Below are 20,676 nucleotides of genomic sequence, written 5' to 3' on the forward strand. Positions count from 1 at the left end.
AGAGCTTTCTGGCTGGTCAAGTGCCAGATAGCTCAGCTTTTACCGTATAAGGAACTTGTTGCAGCGTGGCACAGAAGATAGCCTTTTGCTGGTCTATTTTTAAAACAAAACAATCACTCTCTCATAAGCTGTTTGTAGTAATTGTGACAGATGTTGTGGTGAAAGTCTACTTGGGTCTCCTCTTTGGGGTGTGTGGGGGGGTCTGTCTCTTTTAGAGCCCGACCTCTGTGACCAGCCTGCGAGCCTGCCTCTGAGCTCTGGGGAAGTACAGGCAGCTTCTTCTGGCCAGCCATGAGCTAGGCTGGGAGTTTGATCCTTCCCTGTGAATGCTATGCCTCAAACATGCTCCTGTTGCTACCTGGAACCACTGTCTGTCTGTCTGCTTCCCTCTTGGCACAAGGCTTTAATGATCGCTGACAACAGGAGAAATGCCAAATGCTATGCACCTTCTTCTCCTCAATGCTGCCATCTCTGCATGGTATCTGTACCAACCACTGGACTCAGAAGCCCATCTCTGCATGGCCAGTCAGAGGCTCCAGTCCCGGTCTATAAACGTGCATTACAGATGCTGAGAGATGGGTTGTGGAGGGGGCTGTACAGGGATATTTAAGGTAGGATACGTATGCAGATATTCTCAACCAGTGCTAGAGGGAAGTGTCTTTTATGCAGGGTACAAAGATGGCCCAGACCTCTCCAACAAGGGAGCTGTTCTCCACCCAACTCATTGAAGAAACGCAACACAATGGGCAAGGTTCAAAATCACCCAAGCACCTAGCCTCACACTTCTCAAGATCTAGAACACACTAAGAGCCAAACCCAGACCTTGAGGTTCACTCGAGTGGCACCTACTGAACTCGGCCCTGATTTCTGAAGAAGGCCTTCACATTTTGGGGGGTGAACCTTAAAGGTTCAGAATGCAGGGAAAGCCCCTCAAAGACCAGTTTGCTTCTCTGAACACTGTGTCTCCCCAAAAGCAGCAGGGGAAACTCTCCAGAACAGCTAAAAACGCTTGCAACATGTCACCACTTCCATCACCCATCCCAGAGGCACGGAGACTTTCAGGAGTGAAAAATGATGGGCACTACCAGAACTTTTAAACCTCGAAAAACAGCTTCAGTTCACATTCAGATTCCTCCTTTATACAGCCTGAGATCCCCGATTCAGATACACATGCCAGTTGAGATTTTCAAATCTGCCTGAGAGATCTGGACACCCAGTTGCTATTAAAATTAGTGGGACTGGCGCATCCAACCTATGTGTCTACATTGCAGGCTTGCCCTGGGTCCTGGCTCATGCACACATGAGCACGTTAGCTAAGCCCACCTCCAAGAATCCACATTTCTATGCCAAACGTGCCCTACACTCGGGTATACGTGTGTCCACACCTGTGCCTGGCACAAGGATTTCTGGGTGCATATCCCAGAATTCTTGGCACCTAGCCAACTGGAGCCACTCTAGGATTTGGTTCCTGGCTTGTTGTAGAACTTGTCTGTCCTCCCCGAACCCTGGTGTGAAAGTGGATTCAGCTCACCAACACCAGCTCTGCACGCTCCTCCCTTCTGCCTGTTCCCACTGGGCTCAGCTGCTGCATTTAAAGCCAGCACGCTGCCACTGAGCAAGCTTTTAGCAAGGAAATCGCAGCCAGAATGTCATCCTGGATCACCCTCCACAGAAACAATCAAAATGTAAATCAACCATCAAGAGCCTCTCTGGAATCTGCTGATCTAATCCACCCCTGCAATAGTTCCTCACATTGGACAAATGGCTTCTTTGCCTCTGGCAGGCTGTGTTATTGTTGGCATTGACATCTCCAAGAGAATGTCACTTTACTGTTCCCCCACTCCCACCCCCTCAAACACTATCCAGGTAACATGACAGTCCCTAGCTGCTCTGATGACTTCTTAACCTTAGATCCATTCAGGGAGAATGCTTGGTCAGTGCCATGCGGCCTCCGTCTCCACGTGCCAAATAGCGCAACACCTGCGTGCTCTGACTTATTTACTGGTGACAAACTCCCCTCTGTGTTATATGCAACATATAGCGCTGGTGCCTTTAGTGACACCCACCTCCACCAACTTTCCTGGCTCTGCATCCCCATAACAACAGAACCTCGTCCGTCTAGTATGTTTTCTTAAAGCCAGTTTGCTTCTTAAATCCATTGGTTATTGGTACGATTGCAGTGGAACGTAGAGGACCAGACTGAGATCAGGGCCCTATTGGGCCAGGTGCTGTACAGATACATAAGAGGCAGTGCCTGCCCTGAGGAGCTGGCATCTAAGTGAACAAGAACAACGGGGAGGAAATGAACTGTTACTGTCCCCATCAGAACTCAGCTGACAATTCAGAAGCTGTTTCTCCCCCAGCTTGACTGCATCTGCAGATCTAACGGGAGCCACATCTTGTTTGTTTCAGTAAAGTAAGTAGATGTAACCTGGAGATAGGTAGGGAGCAGATGAGCTGAGAAAGATGCTCTTTTCGGATCATAGCCAGACTCGGAAGAACTGCAGTATCAGAAAGTGTTTTCACATGCAGAATGCTCATTCTGCTAACTGGTCAGCAGAGTCCTTCACTCAGATGGTCAGCTCTTTGGGGGCAGGGACAGTATTTTTGTTCTGTGTTTGTACAGCACCTGGCACAATGGGTCCTGGTCTATGACTGGGGCTCCTAAGAGTGAGTGCAACACAAACAATAAGTATCCATTTCATGATCTCAGTAACAGTCTCCGCCTCCTTCTGAATCCACCTTTATTTGTAAATTACCCAGAGAGCATTCGTCTCCTCTCCCCTATACCATGGAATGAAGGCCAAGCGATGGAGGTTGCTATGTACAAAGAGGCCTTCTGCATTTGTCTAATAAAAACTACAGCCCCCAAGAGGCTGGGAAGTTTCCATACTAAGGTCTCAACTAAAAAGAAAAGTTGCACCTGTTTTAAATCTCTTTAGTTAAAGCCGTGCAAGCCACTATGTGGACATAATTCAATTGGTTTACATTTACCAAATTAAGCTAAAGTCGAGATAAGCCAATTGCAAAACAATTCAAATGCATCTATCAGGAGAACGCACCAGAGTTTAACTCAAAGAGATTTAACAAACATTTTAAATCAGTGCAACATTTGTATGTAGACAAGGTCTAGGTGTCCACTTTACAATCATGCAAGGCTCTTCAAAGAAGCTTCTCCTGCTGGTATGATGGAGACACGGACCCAAGCAATAGCTCCATCCACAAGATGGAAGGAAATCCACAAATGAGAAAAGAGGATAGAACCGTCACCTCACACCTGGATGCAAAGCCAGGAGAAGTCAGCATCTCAACTGGGGCCAGTCACCTGCCACTTCTTGATTACCGTATAACCTTGAAGAGGACAAGCCTTCAAATCTTGCTTTGGTTGTTCCCACAGAGCTTGAGGGATTACTGATTAATTAGTGGAAAACATCAGTGAGCCTCAGCTTTAATACACAGCTTAACGCCTCTTAATTAGAAAAGCTGATGGGATCCCTTAACGGCCCTTCTGCTGAGAATGTCTGGCCTCCACTTTGCTGTATATCTTCCGCTTGCTAAACAACACCGTTTTTATTTTGAAGTTCCCCACTGCAGAGAGGTTGGCAGAAGTCCACTCAAAATTCTGCACTGCCATTTCTTCCGGCTAAGACTCAATCTATGCCCTGCACCTTGCTCAGCAGAAGCTCCCCAGTCTGACCTTACTTCCCGACACCTACAGGACTGGTAGCCAAAGCCCACCCTGTTGGCTAAATACGGCCCATGGAGAGTTCTGCAACATGGCACCCTGCTGCCCTCCCCGTTCACATGGAAATGGAACCCACCAGGCCATGCGTCCCAGCATGCAGCACTGCATCTTGACACAAGAGGCCGGCAGCTTGAAGCAAGATGGATGTTGTATGGGCAAATCAAGAAAGAGCAGAGCATGTTGGGACTTGGAGTCTTCATTTGCAGCTCTTTATATGGAAGATAACACCCAACACCCCAGCAAGGGGAAGAGTTCAATGGGCCAGTCTCGATGACCTTCTGTAGCATTCTTCCCCCTGAACCCTGAGAGTAAGAGGAGAGCCCTGCAGTACAAACCTTTGCATCCGCGCCGGTTTGTTCCCTGCCGAGGGATGGTTGACTGGAGCTGCCTCCTTCTCCAACGTAGATGGGCGTTTCAGATTAGGCACCACCCCTCTGGGAGCATGGTTTTCCTCACTGGTTTTCCCCTGAATGCTCACCACCACCTTGTGATCCTGCAGAGAGGACAAAGAGCTGTACAATCTACCTGGCCACTCAGACCCTCACGGCCACTTCGTGTTTGGAAGGTTCCTGGTTTTGGATCACATCTTTCATCAGGGAACATTAGGACAGGAATCGCTCTGCAGGGTCAATGCATTCCCTGCCAGCCATGCTACCATTTTCTGAGCGAAGGAAAATAATTCATGTCCCAGAGAGTTAAGAAAAATACCTTTCTATCGGGCGGGCTATGTGAAATGTACTTGCCCTGTCCTCAGCAGGCCAATATCCCTGGGACAAAAGGACAATCCTATGGTCACACCTTAAAATAAGGGTACAGTAATTACCATGTAACTACATTGTGATTAGCGTTGTTATACTGTGGTTTGGCTTGTCAGGATGTAATTAACACTTACTCATCTTCACAACATCTCTGAGAGACAGGCCAGTGCTATTATTAACTCCATTTTACAGATGGGGAACTGAGGCATCAAGTGACTTGTCCCAGATCACACAAAGTCTGTGGCAGAGCAGGGAGTTGAACCCATTCTTCTGAGTCCCAGGCCAGGGCCCTAGTCACTGGACCATCCTCCTGAGTACATACAGGATGTCCTTACTCAAAGGCAGAGACCAAGAGTGTTTCTGGACCAGGCCAGCTGTGAAAATCCACATGCACAAGTGGTTTGAAAGATAAATATAGTTTGGGGCTCCCCAACCAGTGGGGATGCCTGCAGCGACGCACAGGGAGAGAAATAGGCACTGACTGATCAGGGACCAACACGGCAAACATCTAAGGTTTCTGGTGCCTCTTTCCCCCACCTGCGCTCTAGAATGTATTCCCCGCGTCTCCGGTCTTCCCGCATTCACCAATGCCCAGCTTCAGTTCTTGTCTCTACACCAGGCTAAGGCAGCATTTTTAGCTCTACCTGCCCATCACTGTGGGACCCTGAGATGTGGGTTCCGGGCTCTGCCGCAGACTCGCTGTGTGACCCCAGGCAAGTCACTAACTGGGGGAAGTCAACGGGAGCTGCGGGTGCTCAGCAGCTCGGGAAAGAAGGTTCTTAATCTCTCTGCAACAGCTGCAATACGGGGATGATCACACTCCCCGGGGGGGGGGGGGGGGAGGGCAGGTAAATTCATGATGGCTACAAAGTGCTCAGATGCCATGGTGAAGAGTGCAATAGAAAAGGCCATGAATAACTATGGATGAGCAGTGCCCTCTGGAGCTAGATGAATGAAAAGGAGAAGTAGAGGATTCGGCTGGTCGCCCACTTATTCCCTGCCCATTGGCTGATGGTGGAGTCAGTTCCACTGACTCCACCAGCCTGTAGCTGATACCCTGGGATTTTATAGGCTTCATCCAAAGCCCATTGGAGCAAATGGACAGGCTCCTCCTAGTATGTGGATGAAGCCCTAGGTCCACCTCTGGGCTGTAGCTAGATGGCAAAGAGGGGTGGCCAGGATGAGGTTAGATGAAGACACCCAGGGTGAACTATTTGCCGAGCAAGCATTCTCCCAGGAGCAGTAATCCTGCTGCCATGGGATTGCAAGCTCCAGCCCTTCTCTGTACTACTGTCCAGCAGTTTGCAAAGAGAGTGAATCAGTCTAGAGAGAACTGGGAAAATGAGAAGCGGAAACAGTCCGACCACTTCATTAAATCCTGCTTGGCTGCACCTCAGGCCAGGAGTCAGCACTCTCCCCCTGGAGGAGAGCACCCAGGGAAGAGGAAACGCAAACACCTCGCAAAGGATAATTTCCTGAAGACTGAGCCAGAGAGGGATTCACCTTTCCCTTCCGCTCAGAGGGAAGAAATCTCCACATGAAAATCAAAGCTGGAAACCAAAAGCGGTCAGACTCCGGGGGAGGAAAAAAGTCATCTCTCACGACCAACAGAAATAAAAACACCCTGCTTGTTCGCAGTGGATCTAGGGGCACCAGTCGCTGCAGATTAGCACATTAAACCGCGCCACAGCATTCCGGGGACTGGAAAACGCAGGGTGCACATTAACATTGAGGGAAATGGTCAGATTCAAGTGCAAAGCTGCTCAGAATTCAAGGTTTGCCACACTTCATGGCACGGGCACTCCCGGAAATGTTTCACCTGGGGTGCACTCACCCTGCGGTGGTGGCGGGGCCTGGCTCCCCACTCTGGTTGCCATGACCCAGCTCGCGGGATCGCGGTGCCACCAATGCCACTCACCAAAATTTGACCCGGCATCTCCATCATGATGGAGGAGCTACAGAACCAAACCTGAGTGGCACTGAGGCACTGCACGACGGGTCACAAGGCCACTCAGTTTGGGGGCCCCCTCAAATGGGAGCCTGGGGCAAACTGCCCTTTTTGACACCCCCCCCACCGGGCAGACATGCCCCCTGCCAAGGGTATGCACTGTGCGTAACATGTATATGGCTGTGGGCACCACTGCTTCGTTACCGACTGCAGGAATTGACTCACTTTTGTGCTGAACGATGTCTGTTTCCCAGGGCAGGGGGCTGGTTTCCCTTCCAAATTAAAAAGAGGCTGCTGCATCCAGACAGACCCTGGGGTTCTCTCTCAGCCTGACCGGCAGCCTGTGCTGTCTAGTGTCACAGGCGCTCCCTAAGTCCTGGCCTGGATTACACACTCCACTTACCGAGTTCCCATTCTGCACACTGTTCACTGTCCGTGTGAATCGGATCACAGGGCTGTCCCCATGTCCCTGCGGCCGGGCAGGCAGGGCTGCTGGTGGTGGATTGGCTTCCTGCAGCGGGGCCGGATGGGCAAACAGCACATCGCTCTGAGGCCTGGGGCCATCACTATTATGCGAGGTCTGGCCTTGGGGCAAAGTCCCCTCTCCCTGGCTCCTGACCCCAGAGATCTGTGGTCTCATCAGGCTCCCACCAGGGGGTTTCTCCTGATCCACGGAGCTCAGCAGCATTTTGGCCCCATTGGCTGCAAACACCTGGAGGGAGAAGAGAAGAAAGAATTTTGCAAGGCTGCGTTAATTACGGAAAGCGGGAAGGGGGGAGAATTAACCCCAGGTACTCAGCCACCCCATCAAGCAGCATTCCTCTCGCCAGGAGACTTCACATGCCCAGGTTTGGGCCCAGCAAGGCCCAATGCCAGGGTACTGTACCTTCTGCCTAGAGAACTGTAAATGGTTGAGTGCCTGGAGCTGCTCTTGCCCCTTCGCAGGTCCCACTTCCTTGAAACTTGGCATCTTCTGCAGAGCTTCTTTGAGCTGCCTGAACTCCTCCATCTGGGTCTAGGGCAACGAGAAGGGCAAATAAAAACTCAGGTGACAAAGGGTTAATATTTCCCTGCTGGGAAAAGCCATCACTACAGAGTCCTGCCCTCCTCTAGGCTAGGGGTGGGCGTTCGTGTGCAAGAAGGGACTGGAGAGAATTCACATTAATTGTCCAGCACCACCCCATCAATGACTGCAGCAAGCCCCCAAGAAGAGCTAGTCTCTGCCATGGTCATTCTCCAGTCTGTCCCCACAGCACGGATGTCCCTCATTTCAGACTCAGTTTTTCCCTAACCTGATGGCGTCCAGCTTTTACCATCCGTTTTTTACATCGGAAATGCTGACCCATGAAACCGACTTTACAGCCTACGTTGCAGAACGGATTCCTTCTGCCCTTACACCTCTGGTCCCTTTCATTCTGGGTCACACGTACGTACGGGCTCTTCTCCAGGGAACCATTTCTCAGCGGATGTGTTCATCTCAGAGGGGTTGACACAATAATTGGCTTAATTCTACTTGACCATTCAATTTACTTCAATGAAAATGGATTCCCCTGGACTCCAAGGCAAATGTAACACTTTTCACTTTGTTGCGGCTTATCAGCTCATTTCCTCCCTCCCCACCCTAAAAAGTGAAAGGGCTTGAAAAAGCCTTTCAGGAAGGGCTGGACACTCCTTTATTCATAGGGAAGTCTGTGTGGGATGAGGGGTGTGGAATTCTTTGCATCCGGTTGCCAAACCAGGGTTGGGTGGTAAGTCTTCCAAGCAGAGAGGAAAGTTTGGGAGGAAACTTCCTTGAGCAGAGGTTGTTCATTTCAAGTCTCTCCTTTGTGATCATATTCTGCTTTGACCTCAGAGGTGGCGGTGTGTGGTTTAAGAACAGACAAGGCAGCATGGGAAAGTAGGTGGGGAATGGCTTCCGGGACACAGCAGATCAGCCCAGCTGGTAGGTGAAGATTGGCTAAATTAGAACAAACCAGAGAGATTTCATTCTAGCAAACCCAGCACACAGGGGGGAGGTTTGAAATATACTATGATCTACGGGAAGTTATTTGGAGTCTAGCACAGAGGACTTCATGTATCGACTCCTGGGTTCTGTTGCAGAGTGAATCAGCCACTGATTCACTCTGCAAGGCCTTGGGTGAGAGTCATTTCGCCCCTCTGGGCCTCATTTCACCCATCTGTACGATCAGAGCACCAGCTACTCAATGCTCCTGTCAATTTACTAAGGCGTGCCAAGGGCTTTGCAGTCCTTGGATAATGAGCACGCCGCATAAATTCCCTTTGCATAAACGCCCACCTGTCGTCTGCAGCAGGAAGGCAGGATTGGTGCAAATCAGCACTGCAGTAAGAGAAAGAATTGCTGGCAGATGCAGGGAATCTGCTTGCTTAGCTACCAAGAGTGAAATCCTGGGCCCAGTGAGGTCAATGGCAACCTAAATTCAACCTCCTTGTGCATCTACGCATTAGGATAGTCTGTTACTGTGTGATCACAAACTCTTTTTTCCACAGGACACAGCACAAGGGGGTGAAAGAAGGTAACACAGGCAGCCTTGCTTCTGGCATCTCCTAATTTCCGAGTAATTGACTTTGAACCTGTAATAATCTTTTAACGTATTTTTTTAAATGTCAGAGAGAAGGGGTGTGTGTCTGTGTGTGAGAGCGTGTGAGAGACACACACAGACACAATATGCTTGATTTTCTGAGTGCTTTGCTGTAATATCCCCAGCACAGAATCCACGAAAGAGCCTTTGAGAGGTGCTTAGCTAGAGAATAATTCACCCTTGATCCTGCGTTCTCTGCCAAGGTGCAAATGCTCTCAGCACTTAGTGAGCCAGACAAGAATATTTTAGCTCCAAGGGTGACTGGTAATGGACATAGAGCCGGTAGCTCCTCGGGTTTTGACCCAGGCTGCTCCTGAAAACCTGTCACCCTCCAACAGCAGTTCAATGGCCTAGATGAGCTGGCTCGGTCTCAATCTGCTTCGTAGAGGACAGGTGCCCACACCACTAAATCCCCATTTGAGGCGATTTCTGAGCGTTTTGGTAAAGAGGCCAAAACGACGAATGAGTGGAAAGGCTGAGCTGCATTTCAATCCGCAGCAAGGGTGCTGTCGGGTAGGGTGAGGGCACACGTCTTGAGAAGCTTGCATCACCTGCTGGTTTTGGGGCTGGTTAAGAGTGCTGGCCTATTTGAATCCCAGGAGGGAGGGAGGGCCTAGGCCCACCCAAAACTAAAGCCCTGCCCACACAACTGAGGGAGGGGCACCATCACCAGGACCCAGCTGATTTCTCAGGACAACAACTGGCACAGGAGTGAGGGTCAAAACAAGGGTGCCAGCTGGAGACACCAAGCAGAGGACTCCAGACAACACCCACCACTCCCTGAAGGAATGAGCGGATGCTGCCCAGGGGAGCTCTGCACGGATTTGTGAAACAGTGAGGAACAGAAGTAGGCCCCCAATGGAGGGGGCTGGATTGACTGAGGTCCTTTATTTATTCCCAGATTGGGCACATCACAGACTGGGCCCATGGGAGCCGTCCCACCACCATGCCTCAGCCGTGAGGAGGAAGGGAAGGCAGTTCAACCACCAGGCTAGTCTCTGAGTACATTGATGATTGTTTGGGCACCAGCCCAGGGGGAAACTTACTGAGATACCCCCTCATCCATCCAATTAAATGTCACATTGGCCAGCCAACAGTTGTCAGAGCGACTGCGTTCAGATCCAGCGACCTGGACTTGAGCCAACAACCAGCGCTGGATTCAGGTAACTAACCTGAAGCGATGAACTGTTCGTGAAGTTGACACTCCCTGGAGCCATCCAGAGCAGAGCAGGTTAGGAGACAAGAACAAAGAAAAATCCCCTCCTCTCCAGCCCTTAGCAACCCTGACGCCTGGCTCAGGAGAAGGATCGGCTGTCAGCCGCATCCCACCACAGCCAGCTCCCCGCTTCTGAGCTTAGCTCACAGCCCAGGAGAGTTTTGACAGCAGGCTGTTAATTAGCAACAGAATACGTTAATCCAGCCAGTGACATGACTTCAGAAAATATATTGACAAAGCTGCTGGAATGTCTGGCTCATTTCGAGGGCCTCAGAAAGACACTGATCGTCCCCTCGGTCTCTCCTCTCCCTCGGTAATCTGCAAAGTCTCAGCTTTATCCAGATTTGCACAGTGTCTCACTGGAAATGCAGTGTCTGCCCGTCATGAGGGTCCCATGGCCCCCAGCCCCATGTTGGAGCAGTGGGACTCCTGCAACTTGCAGGGATTCAGGGGCCATGATGATCGCAAGCCCCTCTCCAGGAAAACTGCATGCGTTACATGCTCCTTGCTCTTCAGGCTTCCCTCTCTGCCCCCAAAAATTCAACCCCCGCGCTACAGCTTTTACACTTAACAATGACATGTTGTTGGTGTCGCTCTTAGGAACCCTTCCAAGGCCTCCCCTCTGCAAAAGCATCAGCGCACGAAGCAGCAAGAGAGACGTTTTCTACCATTTGCGAGTGAGTCCCCGTCTCAACCAGGCAGGACTGCCCTGCGATATTTCTCTCTGCAATTAATTTGCTAGCCGTTGGCAGAAGGTGACTGAACACCACTCGGGATGAAAATGTTCCTGAGATCTGGGTTGAATGACACACGCTGGTTATTGCGGGAGAAATTAACCCACAGAGAGGTTGGTTAATGCTTACTACTGTCTCAGCCATGCAGCAGGGATCATTGTGACTCCAAGGACCGGCCGGGCCCAGTGCTCGGAGAGATTTACTGGTCCTGAAAGCATCTGTCCTGCTCCACCAACCAAAGCACCTTTGCAGCCATCTCAGCCAGAGAAGTTCAGCAGCCGCCTGTATTTATTATTTGTTGTTTGCACGATGGTAGTGTCTATGGATCTCAATTAGGGATCCGGGCTCCCCATCGTGATATGCATCATGCAAATACCTAATGAAAACACAAATCCCTGAAGAGCTGCTTGCATCAAGAGCTAGGATTAGCAGTCAAGTATCAGAGGGGTAGCCGTGTTAGTCTGAATCTGTAAAAAGCAACAGAGGGTCCTGTGGCACCTTTAAGACTAACAGAAGACTTCAGATCATTTGAGAGCAGGGGCTCAGAGGATTTTAGCAAAGATACCTTGGAACTCCAGTGGCTGGGGAGGAAGCAAGCTACTAATCAGAAAGGCGTTATCTCACGGGCAGTGGTCTCACACCCTGCTAGCACCTTTTAAGAGTGCAAGACAGTTGCCCCTAATACTAGGGGACTCAAAACCATGCCAAGACTGTACTGGTCTCTTAGTCTAGCATAGCAATGGGCCTCAGCCCCAAAGCTCAGATCCAGATTTCTCCCCAGCTCAGGGTTTTGGTTCATCCCCTTACAGGCAAATGTTCCTGAATCTCTTCCCCCCCCAAAGCCAAGGGTCACTTGGCTCTGCGGTTTTGATTCCCGTTCTAGCAGCATGATAGGCCCAGAGTGAGTCCCAAGACTAACAGAACAAGTCCCAGACCAGTGTAACCTCTGATCTCTGGGATGATATTGGTGTTGGGTCAGTTTGGGATAAGCAGAATTAAAAGATGTCAGGGGAAAACGTCTGTACAACAAACTCCACAAAGCCCCTGCAGGAACACAGGCTGCAAAGCTCTTTCCAAAGGATTCAGATTGAAAAAAAGCAGTTTTTTTCATAATACAGAGAGCTGAGTGCTAGAGGTAAGTAGATATTTGATGGACTTGCCAGACACTTTTGGATGGTTCGCATTAAAACCACATCGGCTGCTTCCCTTGCCTAATCTGTGAATTGTATAACTGAAACTTTTGTGCTAGAACAGAGACAGGAAAAACAAACAGCTGTTCCAAGTGAATTCAGTGCTTGTGAAGAGCATTGACGGGGCAGCCCTGGAGATTGAAAGCTTCCCTTAGCGAAAAAGTGGACACAACATGGACAGTATCAGAGCAACCTTCCCCGACACCTCCCTCCAGACCTGCCTCAGCCCTCATCTTTGTGCTAAGACTGCCGAGAAGGGCACCGAGGAGAGCCAGTTGCAGCATGGGCCTTGTAACGCAGACCCTCAGCTGAGACCATCAAGTCACTGCACACAGAGCATCAGAGAGCAACAGTTTCCAGTTGCACTCACAGCTGGAAGGCTGCGTATCTCACTGCCATAGAGCCGAGCTGGGGGTGGGAGGAGTGAGGGCAGAGCTGATCTTGGAACTGGGGCTGGATATCGTCTTCCCCACCTCAGAAGAGGAGGCAAAAAGAAAATTCAGCTGGCAAGAGGCTTCCCTATTGAATGATCCATCAAGGTAGTAAGGGAGCAGCAGTTCCCTTTGAAAGGCCGGGGGCTCTGTTAAAAGCCTCGGAGCTGGAAGATGTGCTGCGGCCCTCCTAGGCAGAGCCTAAAAGGTCGGGCATCGGAAATGGAATGGAAGTTTCCTTCAAGGATCATCTCCTGAACAAAGCTTCAACAAATACTGAACATAAGAAGTGCCCAGGTTGTGGCAGATTTCCATCCAGGTGCAGCCAGCTCTTAGGTACTGGGAGCAAAGAAGGTGGGTTTCTTTCTGCCGTTTAATAACAAACAACCTCCGGAAGATGCCAGGGAGTCCTCACCCCTGGTTTTCAGATGATCTCCCAGTCTATGCATGAAATCCAATTGGTCCTCTCCATTCAGGTATCCCACTGGGATGGGAGAGCTGCCGAGTCAGGAAATCCTGCGGTGCAACTCAGCGTACGCCACTGACTCCGCAGACAAGTCCTACCTGGGAGATCCGTCCTTGCCTCGGCCAGTGCAGAGATGTTCCCTAGTGCTCTGGCTAATTAAAGCACTCCAAGGATGATGCTCCCATCACTTCAGTTCAGAGTTTATTCCCTGGGGGACATTTTTCATTCTTGAGATGCTCTGCTCACATTTCCCTGTGTTCAGCTTCATCCACAGCTCCTGTGACCTCCCCTAAACAAATCCCCTCCCTTCCTAGTATCCACACACTTCAAATGAGACCACTGCTCGACCCCACCCACAGCACCTTCTCAAAGCGCTCTGCAAGCATATCGCTTTAGAAAGCCACTAATGCTGGTCAAGAGGCCAAGGCACAAACCAACAGCAGCAGAAAGCCCCAGGAAACCTTAAGGTCAGGAGATCCCTCATCTCATCTCAGCCGGCAGCAAAGCACAGTCTCCAATATAAGGTCTATGTGCACTGAGTCACTAGGCCAAACCGGCTTTACAAGCACAAGGCCTCTTGCCATGAATCCCTCTGCGGCTCGGAAGCCTTATCCAGTTGGTGTTTGCGCTCTACGCCGGTTATAAACACCATTCACCTGAGTTCAGGATCAGGCTGTTGCGTTCAGGCTACCTTGTTACGAGCCCGGCGACGGCACAGCATCTATTACCTGAGCATTGAGGAGCTGAGTGTGGACATCCTGGTGGGCCTGCCGGAGAAGCTTGCTCTCCTCTCGGAGTTTGAAGACGGTATCTGCAAGAGGAGAGCGAGAACACAGGTGAACACAACGGTTTGGCGAAGCGCAGCTTCTCGCTCGCATCCCGTTCACCCAGATGGAAACGCCGGGGCTCTCAAAGCACGAGGCAGATCAGGTGGCACTAGCCAGGCACCACGGGAGCAGCCTCTCAGATATAGCCACCAGCCCCTCCTGTCAACCCAAGTAACTCCCTCCTGTAGAGAGGGACCTAAACACCAGATGGCCGCAGGGGGTGGTCGGGGCAGTCACCATGTTTATGCCCTTTGCTAGGGCAGAATAAGAGGTTTTCCTTCACTTGCAGCCCAGCTATTCTCCTGCTGTTTATTGGCAGGCAGGTAGCGATGCCAGAGCCCCTACACTGGAAGGAAGGCGCTTCAGGCAGGGCACCCGTGACAGAGTACGGTTAACCCTCAAGCACATACAGCAACTGCAGGGCGTATCAGACCGGGGGTGCCAATCCAGCACTGCCTCCTGTCTCCAATCTCTCAGACAATCAGTTGCTTCAAAGGATGGTGCAAGAAAGCCTGGAGAAGAAGTTCTAGGTTAACCTGGCCACGGGGGCAGTTACTTCCTAACCCGTTCAGCGGCTGGCTTATGCCCTGAAACATCAGAGTTGCACTCCTTGCAAACTCTTCATACCCTCACTAATGCATGAAAGGCTACGCATCAATTCCGACATACTGCATTGCACTGAAGACAAGAACTGACTATATCCCCAAGGGAAGAGACAGACTGTGCCAGCCTTATTCTGGGCTCTGCCTGAGGCTGTATTAAAACACCACTAGACCCTCAAACCTGCCCTGGTGTGTATTTTAGCCTGCAAACAGCTGAGGGGCCTCATGCCAAGCGAAGGCGTGGTATTTTCACTCACCATACAGCCACTTCACCGTAGGCTGAATTGGCAGGTTAGATTTCTGTTTGCGATTATAGGTCTTCCTAATTACAATGGTGTCTCTATTCACGGAGCGTGTCACACCCGAGGGGGGAGGGTCTCATAGCCCGGGCTTCAGCCTAAAGCCCGATCGTCTGCACTGCGGTTTTTCTAGCCCCGCAGCCTGTGCCCAAGTCAGCGGACACGGGCCAGCCGCGGGTGGTTTACTACAGTGTGGACATACCCAGCGGGGCCAGGATGTCACCTCTTGTCTTTAGGGGGTTTCTCTCATGCAAGTTCAACCCTGGTCAAATCTGCAGAAAGCACGGATGCTTGAGGGGCAGCTCCACGTGGCAGGAGAGATCCGAACCATGTGGATTAGAGCCAGGGGCTGTAAGGGGGAGACCTGGTGTTACTACACGTAAAGTCCTATAACGAGGGAGTGGAAAAAACAGCAGGGAACATAAAGTGAGGGTGTGCGTGGGGACCAGGGGAGAGAGGCAGACCCCAGCTCGCTCAGCAGTATTTGCAACCCTCGGAGGTCTTTGAAGAATCAATATGCGGCGATTCAAAGATCACAAAGTGCTTTACAAAAGTGGGTAGTATCTCCATGCTACCAGCTGGAAGACAGACACAAACCAGTAAAGTGACCAGTGACACAAATGAGCCACAAAGCTGAGAACACAACCCAGCTGCCTTGCCAGCAGTCACCTGTTCGAACCACCTCCCTGGCGCAAGAGCGGGTAATTCTCGTCACAACACCTGCTAAGAACCACCTGCTTTCCAGCTGCGTTACAAAAAGGTTCCTGCTGCTCTGATGCCTCCTTTATTTTCAATTACAAAGGGATCTCTTATGCTCCTTCACAGACCGTGGTTTCAAACACCACCTTCCCACAAAGGAAAGATTTACCAGCCAGCTTAGAGTTAATAATACAGGAACGAAATCGTACCGAGTGAACGAGCAGCCGGGAAGATGGGGACTGAATATCAATTATCTCAGGCTGAAGTCAGACTCCTTGAGTAGATTTTTTTCCCACCCCTAAGTGTTTTTTCTGAGCGTTATTCCCCTTTGCTTTGATAAAGATCATTTTCCTCACTCTGTTTTTCGCTGTGTGTTTCAAAGAGGAGATGGAATCAAATATTTGGGTAATCTACTTAGCTTGCATGTAGGGTTTCTTTTTCCACCTTAGCAGCATTACTCAAATATTGGGCTACAGCGATCCTTTAAAAAAAAAAACACATCAGCAGCTTTCACTCTCTCAGACCCAATCCAGGGGCTAGAAGTGAACCTCAAAAATCTCACGACTTCAATAAAAACTGAACTAAATAGACATGCTCTGCAGGAGTTAGAGGTATCAGCATTCCCTGCAGCAATTTTTGCCATTAGAAGAGTTTTATATACACGAACCACTAATTAAAAAGGGAGGGTTACATTTACTCCAAAATTTAGGTTCTAGAATTTACGAGACCTAATGTCAGAGCAACAGAAACTGTTTAACGAAAAAGTAGTTTACAGGGAAGTGAGAAGTTTCCATTTAAATCTCCTTCTGTAATGCGGGACACCCAAACCCTGCCATGCTAGACTAGTGCAGCAGGAAGTGACTCTGGCTAATCTAGTTTAATTCTCCTTGCTGAATGAAATTAAAAGGAGAGGCAGTGTGGTCCAGTGAGTAGAACACTGGCCTGGAATTTAGGAGACCCTAATTCTATTCCCAGCTCTGTCACCCACCTGCTGTGCAACCTTGGGCAAGTCACTTCCAAGCTCCGTGCCTTAGTTTCCCCTCCCACTCCTTGTCTATTTAGATTGTAAACTTATCAGGGCAGGGAGTGGGTGTAAGGGGACCCTGATCTTGACTGGGGACCTGTGGGCAGTGATTTAGGCCAAGAATGTTCAAAATATTAAACCAGCGTGACCTGGATTTTCTGAGCTCCAGTTTAACCAGGGATGAAATGATATCCCCTGTGATTGTGGCAAATATAGTAACTCCATTCCCCTGTGACTCCACCCCTGCATTGCTTAGGGAGCGCCACTGGTTGAGCTCCAGCTCCAAGGAACATCTAAAATCCACAGAGGGAAGCAACTGGTTAGACAAACCCCGGGTTTATCCAACGGGGAATGGGGGTGCAGTGGTCTGCAGGGCTGCATGGTACTGGCTCCTCCTGCGCTTTCCAAGCTGTGCCATACCCTGGCACTGGAGCATGTCCCAGCACAGCTGGAAGTCATTCAGGGTCCGGACAGAACCATCCGGCGGGCCAGATCCAGCCTTTGGGGCACCCGCCGGACCACCCGCCAATGCTAAATGGAGAAATGTTTCCCAGTCTAATAGGGTTGAGAGTTTAGACTGTGTGCTTATATTTTCTTTTCTTTTGGTAACTAGCTCTAACTTTTTGCCTATCACTTATAATCACTTAAAAGCTATCTTTTGTGGTCAATAAACTTATGTTACTATTTATCTTTACCAGTGAGTTTGCCTGAAGCGTGTGGCAAATCTGCTCAGGTTTTGCAAAAGCTGGTGTATGTCCACTTTCCACTGATGAAGTGGTGAACCAATTAATATATTTGCACTGCTCGGTTTGAGCAGTGCAAGACAGTGTATTCCGGATGTACAGTGCTGTGAGGATTTGGCTCTGGTGCCTTTCTCTGGCTGATTCAATCTAGCTGGGTATGAGGTCTCCACATGCGGTTGTGTTGAATGATAACAGCACGTGGCGGGGTTTGCTGCTGTCACTAGCAAGGCATTATGAGACAGCCCAGACTGGAAGGAGTTCAGGGGGCACAGTGGTCCCACAGTCTCAGGCTGTACCCCGGGGATCCCGTCATAAGGTATGAAAGCATGGGAGACGACGATTGAAAAGCGTTTGCATGGAACAGTTGAAATTTGGAAGCGTCAGGGTGGATTTATGCCTGGAAGGGATAAAATGGATGCCATATTTGTTCCACGAAACCTTATGGAGAAGTACAGAGAAAAGAGATGGCAACTGGGCATGGTCTTTGTCGACTATGTACCAAGAGAATTAGTTTGGTGGAGTTTGTGATGGAGAGGTGTGCCAGAAGATGTCCTTCTTATCCACGATATAGACGATGGAGTAACTGCCACAGTCAAAACCAAATGGGGCTACAGCAGAGATTTTCCAGTAAATGTTGGCCTGCACTTGGGATCAGCAATGAGCTCTTGTTTGTTTGCACTGGTCTTGGATGTGATAAGTGAGAATATATGAAGGGAGCCACCTTGGAGTAAGCAGTTCACTGGTGACTTTGTGATATGTACGGAGACCCAGCAAACCAACTCTGAACAGCGGCAACAGTTGAGTGAATGCTGGTAAGACTGAAGTGATGAAAGCTGAAGGAGGAGGACCCACCATAAAAAGATATCACAGGCAGACAGCTTAGAGAGTGAAAGAATACCTAGGATCAGTGGTTGCTGACAATGGTGCCCCCCGGCGTCACGCCCAGCATCGTGCGAAAGCTGCTCGGTGCAGATGGTGGGAGCTGACCTGCTTGTGACAAAAAGCTGCCAGTAAAGTTAAAAGGAAGAGAATATAAAACTGTAATTCAACCTATCCTAAGGTACGGAACAAAGACTTGGCCAGCCACACGAAAATAAATCTGAATGCTCTCCACCGCAGAGATTAAGGTGTTGAGATGATCAAATGTGACAGGAAATGAAATGAAATTATAAGGGGCCTAAGATTGGATTGCCCCAACTGAAGACAAGTTGAGGGAAACAAGGCTACATTGGAATGGACGTGTCCAGCAGAGATCTGAGACTTATGGGGATAGGCCAGCCCCTGCAATAGTCATGGATGGAAGATGACCAAGGCGGAGGCCAAAGACTTGGTATAGGGACCAGATATCGGCAGACCTTAGAGAGACCAGTTTGCAAGACAGCCAGGTGTACAATCATGAGTTTTGGAAGAACTCTATAAAAGTCGGCAACCTCAAACAGGGAAGTGGCAAGAAAGACGATGACTGTGATTTAGCAAGGTTAAAATAGCCTGATCCCCTGGCCCTGTGCCATAAGCCACACGGCAAAGGCTCCATCTAGCTGGCTTTTTGAAGTGTTCTTTGCACACGTGCTGAGCAGCACCCGTTCTGAAGGACATGAGCGTTATACTGTGTACAACATCCCAGAACCAAACTCAGCACATGTAGTTGATCAAACCGCCAATTGTGAAGCAAGAGACGGGAAACTGGAGTCAGGAGAGAAAAAACATGGGGGCTCGGCCTTCAGCTCCTCAGAGAATAACAGTGAGGCGAGAATTCAGATGCTGATATGCAGACGGTGCTCAGAGAAAGTAGGACACAGGTGTACCATGGGACACAGGTACGGAGAATCCCAGCCAGACCTCCCCCAGTGTGTTTCTAGCCTTCTGCTCCAGCAGAAGCTCCTGCCATGTGGGCAACACACTGGCTAGCACAACAGCACTTCAATGCCTCCGATTTTGGATTCAGACACCCTTAGGATCCTCCAGAGCAAGCCGTTCCCTTCCATTGTGTCAAGTGTCTCACCAGGCAGCACCATGAAGACTCTGGCTAACGGAACATGGGCCCAGATACATGGTGAGGGGTGTGGTAGCAATACCAAGACACAAAGAGGGAAGTGTGGCATTTCAGTACTGCCTTGCCTGTTCCAGGCAGTTTGGAGACTTCATTGCCACAGGAGCCATGTGCCTCCCATACAACTTCTGCTGAACTTAAAACACTCATCACTTAGACTAGTGGGGCCACCCTTGGGCAGAATTCTACTCAGAAGGCCCTTAACTGGGCTCCCCTACGATTCACTTGAAACTTAGTTAGTGCTCATGATTAATGCTGGCTGAAATTTTTCAGCCAAAACTTCCCCCACCCCTTGGTGAAAAATGCAGATGTGGCGACGCCAAAACATTTTGTGTCCGTTTCGCCAAATGGTTCACGTAAAAGAAAAACAAAAAATAACCCACCCCAAATTAAGAAAAAGTCTAAACTCATTTTCAGTTTTAGACTTCAACTTCCGTTAGTTTTAAAAATCCAAAAAGGCGTAAAACTCACTCAAAAATCGAGACCAAGCCTTTTGTTTCGGGTCGCGTGACACTTTGTGTTCGACCCAAAACACATTTTCGGAATTGCCAGTGAGCCAAAATCTCCGTTATTCACCCAGCTCTGCTGGTGAGAACGGTAGGCCCAACAGCTTCTGTTTATCCACAGGACAGTTTCTGCATGGCTGGCACCGAGGCAAACTTCCCCACTGTCCCATGCCAACAGGATTCATCCCAAACCTCCTGCGGCGCGAGACAGTCGTGGAGCCTCACTCTTTAGTCCTTGGCCTCTCTGTAGAGACTGCCAATGGGGATGGTGTGTGCTACGGACACTGGGAACCAGACTGACACAAACTCCCTCAATATAGACCATTAAACAGCTTTCTGTCTCTGCTGACCCAGCCTCCCCTGCCTCTCTCATACACGGATGCCCAACTAGCCTGTACTCTGTTCAGGATCCTTCTAGCATTTGCGGAAAGGAACTATTAGGTAGCTCACAGGAGGAAGTGCGCCCTCTCCCACACCCAGGCCGTCAGTCGCGCCTTCTCCTCACGGCGCCCTTCCAGCCCAGCTCCCCGCCATGCTCACCCTGCAAGCCTGTGACTTCACTCTCCTTCTCCCGCTGCAGCTGCGCGTATTTCTGGCTGTGGGTCTCCACCGTCTTGCGATGCTCTAGTTTCAAGCTGTTGTGCTGCAGCTGCAGGTCGAGCAGCTGTTTCTTGACGTCTTCGTGCTGGTTCTGAACGGGAGAAAAAAAAAAAAAAGCAACATTCAGGGTTGGTGCAAACCACCACCCCGTGGCTGTCTGATTCCCTCTGCTGGGACGTTTCCAAAGCACTAGCAGCGCATGCCTTTGCAGTTCCACCTCTCTCACACCTATCCAGTA

General features: G+C 50.0%; 1 protein-coding gene across 1 annotated transcript in view; it reads right to left on the reverse strand.

Annotated features, from left to right (window-relative positions):
- Positions 1–20,676, reverse strand: part of LOC128826165 (Golgi integral membrane protein 4-like) — a 77,006-nt gene that overhangs the window by 20,641 nt on the left and 35,689 nt on the right. The window contains exons 5-9 of the mRNA XM_054009308.1: positions 20,379–20,529; positions 13,817–13,899; positions 7,338–7,466; positions 6,855–7,163; positions 4,081–4,238 (exon numbers count right to left, since the gene is read on the reverse strand). Coding sequence (XP_053865283.1) covers positions 4,081–4,238; positions 6,855–7,163; positions 7,338–7,466; positions 13,817–13,899; positions 20,379–20,529 — 830 coding nt within the window. The remainder of the gene's footprint in view (positions 1–4,080; positions 4,239–6,854; positions 7,164–7,337; positions 7,467–13,816; positions 13,900–20,378; positions 20,530–20,676) is intronic.

This window comes from Malaclemys terrapin, chromosome 19, assembly GCF_027887155.1.
Source record: "Malaclemys terrapin pileata isolate rMalTer1 chromosome 19, rMalTer1.hap1, whole genome shotgun sequence".
Lineage (NCBI taxonomy): Eukaryota > Metazoa > Chordata > Testudines > Emydidae > Malaclemys > Malaclemys terrapin.